At 35.9% G+C, this 15,868-nt stretch overlaps 1 protein-coding gene across 5 annotated transcripts in view; it reads left to right on the top strand.

Moving 5' to 3' along the window:
* Positions 1-15,868, top strand: part of LOC106074918 (protein crumbs-like) — a 107,340-nt gene that overhangs the window by 85,550 nt on the left and 5,922 nt on the right. For all 5 annotated transcript variants that reach the window (XM_056042045.1, XM_056042044.1, XM_056042046.1 and 2 more), the window contains 7 exons: positions 1,946-2,075; positions 2,666-2,743; positions 7,999-8,164; positions 8,696-8,809; positions 10,152-10,268; positions 11,664-11,891; positions 12,084-12,191. In XM_056042045.1, the coding sequence (XP_055898020.1) occupies positions 1,946-2,075; positions 2,666-2,743; positions 7,999-8,164; positions 8,696-8,809; positions 10,152-10,268; positions 11,664-11,891; positions 12,084-12,191 (941 nt within the window). The remainder of the gene's footprint in view (positions 1-1,945; positions 2,076-2,665; positions 2,744-7,998; positions 8,165-8,695; positions 8,810-10,151; positions 10,269-11,663; positions 11,892-12,083; positions 12,192-15,868) is intronic.

Here is a 15,868-nt window from a genome sequence, read left to right as displayed (position 1 = left end):
ATATAGTTTTATAGTTACAGAGAAGTGACACTAAACATTGTAGATGGTCTAGATCTATTGGTGACTTCTGATAGGTCATATAGATTGTCTAGATCTATTGGTGACTTCTGATAAGGCATATAGATTGTCTAGATCTATTGGTGACTTCTGATAGGTCATATAGATTGTCTAGATCTATTGGTGACTTCTGATAGGTCATATAGATTGTCTAGATCTATTGGTGACTTCTGATAGGTCATATAGATTGTCTAGATCTATTGGTGACTTCTGATAGGTCATATAGATTGTCTAGATCTATTGGTGACTTCTGATAGGTCATATAGATTGTCTAGATCTATTGGTGACTTCTGATAGGTCATATAGAATGTCTAGATCTATTGGTGACTTCTGATAGGTCATATAGATTGTCTAGATCTATTGGTGACTTCTGATAGGTCATATAGATTGTCTAGATCTATTGGTGACTTCTGATAGGTCATATACAGTGTTGATAGTGATGTTGAGGTAGCCCAGACTGTGGTTTAGGTCAGTAGTCAGTGTTATTGTTGAAGGCCCTATATTGATCTAGTGATCTTTTGTCTTACTATTTCACTAGGTCACTGACAGCATTTTCTACCTTATCACTATACACTTTTGTCATTAGAGTGTTCAATTTTGGGTTGACTGTTTCAATCTTGCTTGGAATTTCATTATTTGAACTTATCTGGAGTGCATAAATTATTCTTGTGTTCCTGCTACTAAGTTGCCAAGTGGAAATTCTAACATAGTCATGTGTACCCAGGTTCAAAATGAAAAATGCATTTATATTATTTTTCTTACTTTGTAAAAACTACATTACTAATCTGCTTGATTAAATTGCCCATTTTGTTAACAATTAATATTGAAGTTAAAAAATTGTCTAGTTTGATTTTATAAGTATTATAATCATGAGCATCTTTTTCAATTTTAGAACCCCTGACACTTGAATAGTATTTCTTCTGTACCCATATCTCCCGCCCCTTGGCCCCCTTCTCTGATCAAAGTTTGAAGTAAATCAAGTCTGAAGTGAAGGTTTTGTTTTTTGTTTTTTTTATTTTGTATCTCAACAGGATCTCAACAGATTTTACTCTTGACTCATTGTCTCATAGTGTTTTTGTTTTGGATTTCATTGAAACTTGTCAAGCTCCTACATTTTCATGCACATTTTGTTAACCTGGTTGTGATTAAGTCTTTAATTTTTGTCAAAGAAGATATTGTCTGCTGTTTCTGATTAGTCTAATATTTTTGTCAAGGGAAGACATTGTCTTGCACTGTTATAATATTCCAACAATTTTTCAGAAAATACAGACTCAGAAGTCCTATACATTTATTTTCAAGATCTTTCAAGAAAAATATTAAAAAGTTATGAACTGTGTACACATTTTTCGTTTACAGTGAAAAAAATATTGCTGTGTCTTTTCTGCAGTGATAATAAGAGGCCTATTGATTGTTGGTTATTCAATGAATGACTTTAAAGAACTTTTTTTATGATTTTCATTTTAACCATTAGATTTAAAGATTTTGTGGATATTTTCACTTGTGGGATAATAGCAAAAATGACCAAAAAGTTGTCATAATGTTCACAACTGCTGTGATGTATCTCACATTTTAGGACAAGTTATTCTAAACAGATTATAAAGTGAACAAACTATTGTACTCAGAAATAGACAAACTACTATAAGTTTTATTTCATGGAAAAGTTTGATCGGCTACGTTGTGACAGACCTGAATGTCAGTGTCACCATGCAATGTGTGATGTACAATTGACTTTTGATACTGTGTGTCCAAGCCAGTGTGATCTGCCATCTAGACGGTCAGACTGTGATACCTCCACTGACGGCCATAGTCATTTCATTGCCAAGCACTCTTTAGTTTTGACGTGCAGTCTGTTGATGTTTCTCTTTGTTTTTTCCCCCGCTGCTGTCAGCTGCCAGGATACAGTGAACATGTGTGAACATAACGAGTGTGCCAACAGCTCAGCTTGTGTGAATAGAAGTTATGACTACATCTGCAATTGTTCAGGGACACAGTTCACTGGATGGTTTTGTAATGTTACGGTAAGTCATAGTAATAATTATAATAATAATTATTATTATTCAACATTGGATTGGGGCTAACCTAACTTTGTTGTCAAATTAAAGAACAGGCTGAAAGCCTTGATGTTAAAACATTTAAAGCACTAGTCTATTGTAGTGTAGGTCTCGAAAGGCTTATGTGTGAGACTGTGTTTCAACTCTACTGATATAATTAATATTGCAACATAAAATTTATACTAAATTTAATATATTTACTATTTATTCCTGCATTGAAATATAATATTTCAATCAAAATGTACTTTTTTACAAAACTTATATCCAATAACTCTGCCTGTCTGTCTAGTACAATTTTGTGTACACCTTATTTCTCCCACAACCTGAATCAAGTGAAAACTTTACACTATTATTTGTTGTACCAAACAAAACATGAATCAATAATAAACAACTTTAGAACCAATTAGTTAATTATTGGTTATTAATTATTTTGTGTATTATTGAAAAGGGAACATAAATGCTACTCATTGAGAGATTTCGCTGTATATGTGAAGTTATTTTTGTTTTATGTCTGTATTTAGAAATAATTGAATTCAATTTTTATTTTAAATGTTCAGATTCAACAAAACTGTTCTCAATCACTTTGTCAAAATGGTGGAACATGTACTGATACAATTGTAACTATTAATAATCAGGTAGGTGCTAGTTTCCATTAATAAATTATATATTACTCATCAAAACAGGGAGGTAACTTTGGTACAGAATATTCAGAATTTTAATATATGAATTTAATGTATGATTACATACATCTATATTGAAACCTTTGCAGTATCTTTAAGTAGTCGAACTTAATCTTTTCACTTGCTTCCTATTTTGTGATTCTAACTCATTCATGCTCATTTTCCTAAACTTATTTTGAAAACTTTGGCATTTTATTATCACAATATATATCTACACTGTACCTTATATTTCATCCATTCTTCTTCTTCGTTCTCTGTAGTGTAACTGAGTTGATTTTCTGCGTGTGTCCAGCGTGTCTGAAGGTCATGGCCATTGTTGTGTTTCATGTCCAGTGTGTGTGTGTGTATAGACTGCATCAGTGGTATGCTAGACGTGCTGGTTTCATTCACTGTTTACTGTAGTCTAATTTTGTCGAATAAAGCCATGTTATTGGTATTCTAGTCGTTATCATTTCATTACAATTTATTCGACATCTCTTACTCTACAAAGCGCTTTTGACGAAGCTAGAGTGTTAGAAACAGCGACAAAGCATGCTCAGGCTTACAATTCAACGAACGAAATCTCCTGTGGGGCAATGAAAACACCAACAAGCTCCCATCTAGAAACATACATTTCTAATGAAGACCAGGAATTAAATGCCATTAAGTCGCTATGCTACTTTTGTGGTAGGAGGAGACACTCTAGAACTGAATGCCCTGCTCGAAATGCATTATGTCATCAGTGCGGTAAAAAGGGGCACTTCCAAACTGTTTGTAAATCAAGTAAAACAACAGCCAACAAAGCTGACAGCAAAATATCACTGACCAGTGTGATAACTCCACATACCTTGTCATCAACGCATTTCTCTGGGCTTACACAGTCTACGGCACAAGTGAACGTCAACGGGTTGCTGTTGCAAGCTCTCATAGACACTGGCAGCTGTGAAAGCTACATATCAGAAGCCATCGTCAAGAGAAATAAATGGCCAGTACGTCCGTCTACAAACAGAATATTCATGGCCACTACACATCTTTCTGAAAAGACATTAGGACATACATTTGCCGATGTCCAGTACAAGGGAGAACACTACAAAAAGGTCAAACTTTCTCTACTTGCTGGATTGTGCTCGGATGTAATCCTTGGTGTAGACTTTATAAGTCTTCATAAGGAATTGACCATACCGTACGGAGGAAAACGCAATCCTCTACACATCTGTGGTCTTAAAGCAGCACGAGTCGAAACACCGAGCCTATTCAGTAATCTAACTTCTGACTGCAGACCAGTGGCTACTAAGTCCCGAAAGCACTCAATAGGTGATAACAAATTTATTGAGTCTGAAGTTAGAAAACTCCTCTCGGACAAAATCATTGAACCTTCAAAGTCTCCCTGGAGAGCACAGGTGCTTGTGACAACAAACGAGAGACATAAAAGAAGGATGGCCATTGATTACAGTCAAACAATAAATCGCTTCACCTTACTGGATGCATACCCAATGCCCCGAGTCGATGAACTGGTAGAATGGATATCCAACTATTCTGTTTTTAGTACTCTAGACCTCAAAAGTGCCTACCATCAAATACCAATCAAGACTGAGGAAAGACCGTTTACTGCATTTGAGGCATGTGGCAAACTCTACCAGTTCTGTCGCATCCCTTTCGGTGTTACCAACGGAGTTGCATGCTTCCAGAGAACAATAAATCAAATTATTGAGAATGAAAAGTTGCAGGACACCTTTGCATACGTGGACAATGTAACAGTATGTGGTCATGATCAAGAGTCGCACGATGAGAATATGCAAAGATTTCTAGATGCTTCTAGAAAGTATGGGATCACATTTAATGAAGACAAAAGTACGATAGCCACTGACAAAGTTTGCCTATTGGGATACGAAATTTCTAAAGGCCTTCTCAAGCCAGACCCTGAAAGATTCCAGGCTTTAAGAAACCTTCCTCCCCCTCATGATATGCGCTCACAAAAATGGATCGTGGGCATGTTGGCGTACTACTCACAGTGGATCCCAAATTTTTCTAACAAAATAAATGTTTTGGCAAATAACACGTCGTTCCCTCTTTCAGAAACAGTAAAGACAGCCCTTAACGAATTAAAGCAGGAGCTGGAGAAAGCTGCCATCTTCACCATCGACTATACTCGACCTCTGACGGTTGAAACAGACGCTTCGGATGTTGCAATAGCTGCCACCCTCAACCAGGATGGCCGCCCCGTGGCGTTCTTTTCAAGAACACTCTCGAAAAGTGAAAGGCGGCACTCAGCTATAGAAAAAGAAGCTTATGCCATTGTAGAATCTTTAAGGAAATGGCACCACTACTTAGTAGGAAATCGCTTTACCCTTGTCACGGATCAACGCTCTGTGGCCTTCATGTATGACAAACAGAGCAAAAGGAAAATAAAGAATGAGAAAATTCAAAGGTGGAGACTGGAACTGAGCTGTTTCCACTACGATGTCTTGTATAGACCAGGCAAACACAATGTAGCGGCTGATACCTTTTCTAGAAACGGGTGTGTGTCAGCTATGAGTCGAAATGAATTGAAACTGCTCCATGACTCTCTGTGTCATCCGGGAGTAACAAGACTATGGCATTTAGTGCGAGCGAAAAACTTACCTTTCTCTTGTGAAGATGTTAGGCTGGTTGTCAACCAGTGCAGAATCTGTGCTGAAGTAAAACCCAGATATTTCAGTAATTCTAATGGAACTCTAATTAAGGCGATGCAACCTTTCCAGAGACTAAGTATGGACTTCAAAGGACCGCTCCCTTCTACATCTCGGAACACATACCTGCTAACTATAGTTGAAGAATTTTCAAGATTCCCGTTTGCATACGCCTGTTCTGATATGTCGGCTTCAACAGTAATCAGATGTCTAGATAATTTATTTGGACTATTCGGAATGCCTGACTATGTACACTCTGATAGAGGTACCTCATTCATGTCAAGAGAGGTGCAGGAATTTTTACACGAGAGAGGGGTGGCCACAAGCAGGACGACCCCTTATAATCCCAGAGGGAACTCTCAAGTAGAAAGGCTAAACGGGTCATTATGGAAAGCTATAACTCTGGCCTTAAAAACTCAAGGACTCCCGGTTTCCAAATGGGAGCAGGCGTTAAACCAAGCCCTGCACTCTCTTCGTTCTCTGCTCTGTACCGCTACAAACGAGACACCTCACGAGAGAATATTCAAGTTCTATCGCAGGTCCACCTTCGGCAAATCACTCCCGACATGGTTAGCTCAACCAGGAAAAGTGTTGTTAAAAAAGGGAGTCCGTGCATCAAAATATGACGATGGTACAATAGCTGTGGACTTAATTACATGCAACCCACAGTATGCCATTGTAAGACTTCCTGATGGAAGAGAAGAAACAGTGTCATTACGACATTTGGCCCCCGTTCCAAGAGAGGGAGAATCAGAGGTGTATCAACATATGGAACATGAAGACTTTGAGCCGGAGACAAACCCTATAACACAGATGCAGGTGCCTACTGACCATGTGACTATAGAACCAATGGCTGCTCCTAACACATATGTACAACAAGGGGAAAATGGACATCAAGAAGAAGTAAATGCAGGGGCTGAGTCTCCTGTTAGAGAGCCGCCGATGTCACCAACTCCAAGCGACGGCAGTATTGGTCCTGGTAGATATAACCTAAGACCAAGAACAAGCAGACCTAATTATAAGGTCTAACATTTATTTAATTATTTTTCCATATCACAAGTTCTAACTCAGTATCTGTAGGCTTAATATGACACACTTTGAACTGATCATTTTATAGTGTATAGCTTTTCTAGTTAGACTTTTTGTATTGTATTACTTATTACATTATTATTCAAGACAACTGGTCTTAATATTTGTATGCATAAGGGACTGATAATTTTATAGTGTATAACGTGTTTGTTTATAGTTATACAATGCTTTTCAATAGAGTAAATCTGTAAGTATTCTGTAGGGATACTAAGGCCTCTTATATCGCTGTCCTTCACTATTATTTACATGTTTATGTTCCTATAACTTTTAGGCGGGGTGATTGTAGTGTAACTGAGTTGATTTTCTGCGTGCGTCCAGCGTGTCTGAAGGTCATGGCCATTGTTGTGTTTCATGTCCAGTGTGTGTGTGTGTATAGACTGCATCAGTGGTATGCTAGACGTGCTGGTTTCATTCACTGTTTACTGTAGTCTAATTTTGTCGAATAAAGCCTTGTTATTGGTATTCTAGTCGTTATCATTTCATTACATTCTCATTGTTATGTTGGAGTGTTCAGATGACTAGACCAATACATGAGATGAACTGCGCAGTGGTATCCAAATCAGGGAGTTCTCCATATAGTTTTCCTTCTATTGGGGTGTTTTGGGGCCAATGTCTTATACGGGCCTCTTGGTAAAGAGAGCAGTATTGGAAGACGTGGTCGGCATTCTCTGGTGATACTCCACATGGGCAGATTTCACTGGTTCCAATTTTGAGCAGCTTCCGATTTCATCCATTATCTTTTTAGATTAGCTGTTGATGTTTATTCAACTGTCCCCTCATTGTAAGGGTGCTGTAACAGTCTTAGTCTTAACCAAACCCCTCTACTTTCCCCAGTCAGCAGCTGTTCTTAGCAGGATAGCAAGAGAGAGGCTGGTCCAATCTTTTATGTTATTCAGCCAGCTTTTCTTTGGATGGCCCTTTCTTCATGCTTCCTTCACTGTATCTTGAAGAATGACTTTTGATAATGAATCATCTCTTGACCAAACCAGCTCAGCTTTCATCTCTTCACAGTATTAAAGAGGTCTTCCTTTTTACCAGCCAGAGTTGTGACTTGTAAAAGTAGAAATTCATTTATCTTCTTTTCCTGGCATCTGATATCCAGCATTTTTCTATATCATTTAATCTCAAAAGCTTGGATTCTTCTTTCAGCCTCAGTGTTCAGTGTCCAACTTTCTTTACCATATAGGAGTACAGAGACCACTAGGGAAGAATACAGTTTTAATTTGACTAGGGAGCATTAAACAGCAGTTAATCTTTGTTTTGAGGTGCAGCATAAAACAGCAACTAATCTGTTTTCCTTGGTGCTGCGTTAAACAAACAAGCCTCTCTTCTCTTTTTTGCCCTGAAACATTTGCTAAAAGAACAAAAATCATAAACAAAGAATAGTTCTTACTTTCACTTATTATTAATAAATTTAAAAAATCTAAACTTTGATTGGCCAGACTCTTTATCACTGTTGATTTCTCCTTTCAGAGCCTCTCCTCATTTAACTGCTCATGTAGAGCTGGCTATGAAGGACCACTGTGTGAGAAACCTGTAGACTACTGTAATAAAGATGGTTACAAGTGTTTCAATAACGGGAAATGTATCAATAACCCTGAGTACCAGAACTACACATGTAATTGTGACAATGCTACTGGTATGCTGTGGGACAACATTTATTTGATTTTTAGTTGAATAAAATAGCTTTGCTGTATTGTGACAATGGTGCTAGTATGATAATGGTGGAAACATTTTTATTGCAGTCTAATGCTAGTTTTAAGGTAAAATAGTTTTTTTTATTGATGCATGAGCAGTAGGTCCACAGTTTTACTTTGGATTTTGGTCAATTCAATTTGATATCAGAAATCTGTTGCAGAGACAAACTATTATTAATTTAGGAGATACAAAGTTTCTGTTTCACCTGCAAGACAAATCTTAGTTTTAAAGGGAAACCTGATGTTCTTTACACAATATTTTCTTTTATATTTAATGTCATGTCACAGTGACCTATTGATAACAGAAAGTTTTTTAAAATTCTCTCATGATGATTTGGATTAGGATTAAACTATCAAGGCTATATTCCTAATCGATTAATAAAAATTTTGAAATAGTTTCTATTGTGATTTCTCAAAAAGATTCTGCCTATAGACAACTATTTGCTAAATACCATTGTCTCTTTTTTCAACAGATTTTATTGGCCCTAACTGTTCCACCAAAGTCAACAACTGCTATACAAACAATTCCTGTGTCAATGGTAAATGTATAGATGGAATTAACAACTACACCTGTCAGTGTCCTCTAGGTAATAATATTTAATAAATGACCCCCCCCCTCCAAATAAAAAGACAATTGTGTTAATTATTATTTATTTTTGTTGTTTTTTTTGTTTCAAAATCTCTCAAAATGTGTAGAGAAATTATTTTTAGCATAAAAGGTCATACTATCTACTATTACTATCAAAATTTTGCATTTTTCAGTCTCATTAAAAAGTTGCATATAAATGGGGATCCCCTTTTTTCCTTTGTTGTACAATTCCTCTATTCAAGTAGCAACTTCATGGAAGAACCTGGAAACTGGGTGGAATCTAGACACAGGTCTCAAAAATGGCTTTAACAATTTTCCCTAGAAATTTAACTGTTGATGTATACTGCTGAGAAAAGAATTACTAGCTCATTTTGGCATAGCCAGGATTGGCGGGGGATGGGTGTTCCCTTGCGCATGCACACACATACATATATTTATACATAAATACAACCATACATGCATACATATTCATACATGCATTTATACATATATGTAACCAATTCTCAAAACATGCAGTTTTTGGTTTTTTTTATTTTGACGTCTTATGTAAATAGTTTTTTTTCTGGAGCCATGGCGCCAACCATACATGCATTTATACATACATATATGTAATTAATTCTCAAAACATCCAGTTTTTTCTTTTTTTTTGGGGGGGGTGGGGGGGTTGACGTCTTATGTAAATAGTTTTTTTCTGGAGCCATGGCGCCAAGCATTATTTCCTGTATTTGAAGCAAAAAAATATATATTCTAAGGTGTCTACAGTTTTTTATTGGAGAAAAATGGGGGGGGGGGGGTTAGACTCACATTTATGGAATTTAGAGACTGGTAGTTTTCATTTACGTTTTTATTGGAAGGAAGGTTTAAACTCACCCCCCTCCCCATCTCTATGTTCATTAAATTTGGTGATTGTAGTTTGTTTTAGTTTTGTTGTCAAAGAGGAAAATTTCAACTAAAAGAAACCCTCTGAATGTGGGTTTTAAACTCAAAAGTACTGTTGGCTATGCTCATGTAATTTGATGACTAGTTTTCTTTTTGTTTTTTTTATTGAAGAGTGGGTAAACGGATAATAAAGATTATTATTATTATTAAATGCTTGCTTCAGTTTTTAAGAGGAGTTTTTAACCTCAGAACCCAGTTGGCAATGCTGATGATGGTTTACCATTAAAATCCTGTTCAATAAATAAAAAAAATAAAGCAAAACATGTCACAAATTTCCAGCTACCTTCCCCCCTCCAAGAAAAAAATGGTTCTAGCAAAGCATACTTAATTTTTTTATTGAAGCTATGTGCCATATGATGTCAAACACACTCTCATCTAACTCTGATAACATATTTTTTTAGGTTATGAAGGATTAGGATGTGAGCATCAAGTCAACATGTGTGGCAATAGCTCTTTTTGTCAGCGAGGTTCTTGTGTGACTAATGGATCCTGTGACTGCACTGGAACTGGCTATGGAGGCAAGTAGTTTTTATCTTTTATAAAGATTTCTTACATTTACATCATTTATATAATTTTTTTTAGTATATTTCTTTAGTCTTTAGTCTAACCCTGAGAGCTCTGTAGACCAGTTTCTTAATTTTTACATGGATCAATTTAAAAAAATTAAACAATTGCTTGATTAAATACTGGTTCTAAATATATTTTGTCTGATAACAAAAAGGGAAATTAAAGACAGATATGGCTAAATGTGTTGGGTTTCTGCCACACCCATTCTCAGATTAGTTGAAACTTTTAACAATTATTTGAAAAAAAGAAATAACTTCTACATTGTTAGAAGGTATAGTTGGAAGTGTGGAGTTCTTCCCCTTAGATAAGGTGGCTATTTTTTTTTTTTTTTTTTTTTTTTTTTTTTTTTTTTTTTCAAATTTTGCTTGTTACAATTTGGCTGTTAGGGCATCAGGGCACAAAATAATCTGTCTGCTATTTTCAATACTGTTTAGTTTAGTTCTTTATTTATTTACAAATCTTGTTAAATGTATGTGTTAAATCAAAATTCAGGCCATCACTTCAGATTTGTTTTGAAATAGTCACCTAGTGCTTTTGTTGTTGTTTATCTTAGCTAGCAAAATTTTGTTCAAATGTTTTATCTTTGGGTTAGGCTGTTTTATTATCTTTTTTGTAGTAATACTGCTTTATTGACTGCTTTGTAATAAAAATGACTACATTGATCTTTCATGAAGTGCCAACACTAAGCTGTGAGCTTTGTCAAATTTCTTTCATGGCTTTTATTTGCTCAAGTATTTTTATCTTTTTAATTATTATAATTATCAAGGTCTCAGAGATGAATGCAGGATTCACTTAATTTTAGATTGGTCTTGGTCTTCTTCATAAGTCTTGACTTTGATTAGTAAGATTTAGAAAATAAAGGCTATCGTATCCTAGCAAAAGGAAATTGACTTTGAGGAGGGGGGGGGGTGTAATATGACTGTTTAATAATGAGTAGATAAGTGTGCATTGGGAAGACATATTTTAGTGATCAACTCAAGGCAGTGTTGCATTATCAAACTAATGTGCAGATGTACATAAATTATTATGTTTCTCCAAAGTTCAGAGGTCATACCTCCTAATCAGCCTGCAATCATCTTGGGTAACTTCATAGTGGCTGTAAGAAAGTATCAAATAAAAGAAGAAAAAGTGAATGCACCAGTCTAAGTGTTCTCTATTACTAGCGCAACTTTCTTCCACCAGTCTAAGTGTTCTCTATTACTGATGCAACTTTCTTCCACCAGTCTAAGTGTTCTCTATTACTGATGCAACTTTCTTCCACCAGTCTAAGTGTTCTCTATTACTGATGCAACTTTCTTCCACCAGTCTTAGTGTTATTTATTACTGATGCAACTGTTTTCCACCAGGTCCTTACTGTCAGCAAGAGATTGATGAGTGTAGTGCCACTGTAAGTGTTTGTCTCAATGGAGCTAATTGTACCAATCTTGAGGGAGATTACAACTGCAGCTGTACAGAGGGTTACACTGGTAAAAATTGTCAGACACCAAGCTGCACTGGTATCATTTGTCAAAATGATGGAACATGTAATATTGTTGGCTCATATTGGCAATGTACATGTAAACCCTATATTGAGGGTAGGTGTATTTGTTGGTTACTATTGGTATGCATATGAGATCAAAACAATAAAACTATATTATTTTATCACTAAATTATATACTAAAAATATAGACATATTGTGTAGTTAACTTAATGACAGTATTTCTTATTTATTATTTTACTTGGGTTTTTGTAATTTGTGAATATCAGTCTGTATGTTTTTGTTGAAGGTAAATATTGTGACAAGATTGGTCCTTGTTTCAATAACCCATGTAGAAATCAAGCTACGTGTCAACAGTCTATTGAATATAACAATTACACCTGCTTTTGTTTACCAGGTAAATAAAAAAAACCTTTAGATATTATTTGTCATACATTTTTTTTAAAGTCATAACCATGACTTATCAGTCATTAAGTCTTTATCTCCAAAATAATATGATGAAATGAATCATTTCCTCCATTCTTAGTTCAGTACCCTGTGATGTTTAAACATCAATAACTCGTATGTTTTTTATCATCAACCAACTTCATTAGAGTGAGGGCTTGAGAGGTTCAAATCCTTTTGTTATCAGAAAATATTATATTTAGCATAGACTTAGGGTGAAATGCATGCCCTTTTTATGTAACACAAATGAATGTTTAGAAAACAGAAAATTATTTTAAAATTGGTTTATGGAAATGAGAAATAAAAATATCAGCACTCTCTCTATTCGATATTGTTTTTTTTTTAAATTTATTATAACATACAGACCTCTTAATATACATCTTCATCATATTGTTGTAAATCTAGTCATTTTCCTGGTCAGTTCCAGCAACTTATTTTCTTCTCAGGAATAAAACATTATGTAGAAGCAAACAAACTTACATTTCAGATAACATAATTTTTTGTTTTCAAGTGGCTAATTTCTTTTTATGTATTGAAATATATAAACCTATTTGCACTATTGTCTAAGTCTTCAGACAAAATCAGAATCAAGCAACTAGAGTGTCACTGTATCTTGAACTTCATTGTAATAACATCAAATGTTTGCTTTGTGTCACATAGTGAACTTCTTGACTTTAAGGAATTTTGTGAATACAGAGTGTACAAATGTAAAGACTGAACATTGTGACGATACGAAACTTGCATACTAAAGTTTATTTGAGTTTTTCCCAGCAAATCGTGGGAAAATTTATTTTTAACTTAAAACAATTATTTTCCTGTCCACCCATAACTAATTTCTTATAGAATTTATCTCCCTTCCCACTGTTTCTCACGGGACGAATCTCGACATAAAACATTAACTAGCTTCTCTAGGGTATTTTTTGACCGCTGGACAGGTGACCAGCACACAATAGTCGCGGCACCAGCGCTACACGCAGCGGCCTAATAACTTTTCACACCTATTTATTAGTGAGGTTTCATTAGGGACAAAAGGGTGAGTGTAAATATTTTACTATACTTATTTTATCTTATAGGAATGTGTGAGTACACATTAGTACACAACCACGTTCCTCGTCATTACATTATGACTTTATTATGTATGTACGTTGTACTATTTTATGTCGATGCTATATCTTCATATAGTATTACTAATGTCACTATGGTTGTCTACAATTGAAACCATAGTTATTGTATTTAATTTGTTATGTTTCATCCATTCCTGTATCTTAGTGATTGATGTAAACAATAACCTTTCGTAAATCTGAGTACTGTCCAAGAACTTAGATCACAGTGCTCTTAACTTACAGAGCGCATGGGAAAGTAATTATTTTACATTCCTATTATATATCCCTCATACATATTATTATGTTTCACACACTTGTGAACTTATAGTTCCTTGGATGAGTTTAATTTTGATTAATTATATCAAACCCTGATCATTGTATCTCGATCCCTAGTATCTTATTTTCATCTTATCCTTTAGCATATAATATGCTCATTCCCCATTTTACTATAACTGATTGCTTATCGTTGTAATCAAATTTAATGGATGAATCTTGACTAGTATCATCCTACATTGTATGATAACACATTTATTGTGGTTATCTTACTTGTATCTTCTTGTTATTGAGTTATTTGCGTGCTTTAAAATTTTATACATGATTGTCTTAAATGACTTATTGGGATTGATACCAATGCCTGCATCTGAATGATTGCAAGGCATATGGGAATCCCTGCTCAATGCCTTTAGGAGGTTCCTAATTGTCTGTCTTATCCCCAGCCTGGTTGCTACACCCGACTGCTATAACTACCAGATCTCCATAGAAAGCTGTAACCAAGGCCGACCACACCAGATACCTCCCCCCCCCCCCCATTACATACCTGTCAGCAAGAAGGCATTGCCTACTGTCCCTGGCCATACAATATTGCCCAGTGTCCACAGTGCCCTTTGCTGCCCAGTATCATCTGCCCAGTACCCGGCCCAAACTGTCCACTGCCCAATAGCTATTGCCTAATGCTGACTGCTTAGAGCAACCTTCGCTGCTGAGGTCAAACTGGTGTGAGTCTGCACGGCCATCTACAAGCTAGAAACCACAGCTGAGAGGTCCACCCCACTACAACTTAGTCTGCAGCACCAACCCTCTCTACTGCTAAACAGGCAGTGGCCTCACGCTAGAGCCAGTATGCCTACAGCATAGAGAATATCCCTAGCCAACGTCCTAAGACAGCCGGATGACTCACCCTTCTGAGTGCCAGTCCTACGACCGCCAGAAGACGACCCACGGGCTAGCAGCTAACAATATAAGTAGCCAGACATAGGAACACTCTTCTCTTCCAATCACTCACCAATTAGCAATCAATGAGTAGTTATGTTAGATATTAGCACCTTCATTTCATTTCTTAATTATAATTTTATTTGATCATTTATCTTTTGTAAACTTTCATTTATTAAATTATTTTTATTTATAAACTTATAATATTGGTCTATTCTTACTGTTAGTTGCGGTGTGCCTGTTCAAAATCTTATATGTGAGCGGGATAAATTAATAAAATTTCCCCTAGACTTAAATAAACAAGCCCAATATTAACTAATTAAACATCTCGTCACATATAAATGGGGTCTTGTCACGGGATCTGTAACTAGAATCCTATATTAGACAGGCACAGGCATACAGCAGTAGAACTTTCCTAAATCAAATATACTTTCGTTATCTTAAAGTAACGGATTGCAAACTGAGTGAAGAGTGTTACTAAAGTCTTTATTTTATGTCTATTTTACTTTAGACTTAATCACATATTAACTTAGTTTAATATTATTATTTGTGGTTATTTTAAGTTGCACAACTGTGCTTAATATTGTATTATTATTACGGGCAAGGTGGTTGCTTAATACAGGCATCTTATAATGCTCCTACTCCAATACTATCCATCCTTTTAGTCTTATTAATATCCCATCCATCTCTCTCATAAATACACAATGGCCAGCAATACAAGGTCCAAAACAGACTCTGACAGAAAACTTAAAATACAAGAGTTGACAGAGACAGCAGCATTGTTAGAGAGAGAAGGGAAAGATCACTCTGATTACATCCAACAAAAGTTGGATGAATGGGAATTAGAGGAGAAGTTAGCTCGAGAACGAGAATTCGAGTTAGCAATGGAGAGGGAGAAAAATGAACACAAAAGACTTAAAAATGAGCACAAGTTAGCCATGGAGCGGGAAAGACAGGCAACTGAAAGAACTAAAATAGCTCAAGAGAATGAGACGGCTCGCACAGTCGCTGATTCTCAGCCTGCTAGCCCAGCTTCCAGCCAAGGGGCCTCAAACAGCGCACCCAACATCCCCTTCGAGCACTTCGATGAGAAGAGCGAAAGTGTTGAAGTTTATTTAACACGATTTGAAGAGGTGGCACGCTATTATAGCTTGCCCAAGGATAGATGGTGTTTTAGACTAGCTCAATGCCTTAGAGGCAAAGCTTAGCAATCCATGATGAGTAGTTATGTTAGATATTAGCACCTTCATTTCATTTCTTAATTATAATTTTATTTGATCATTTATCTTTTGTAAACTTTCATTTATTAAATTATTTT

This window comes from Biomphalaria glabrata, chromosome 9, assembly GCF_947242115.1.
Source record: "Biomphalaria glabrata chromosome 9, xgBioGlab47.1, whole genome shotgun sequence".
Taxonomy (NCBI): Eukaryota; Metazoa; Mollusca; class Gastropoda; family Planorbidae; genus Biomphalaria; species Biomphalaria glabrata.
This window is presented reverse-complemented; position numbering and strand designations above follow the sequence as displayed.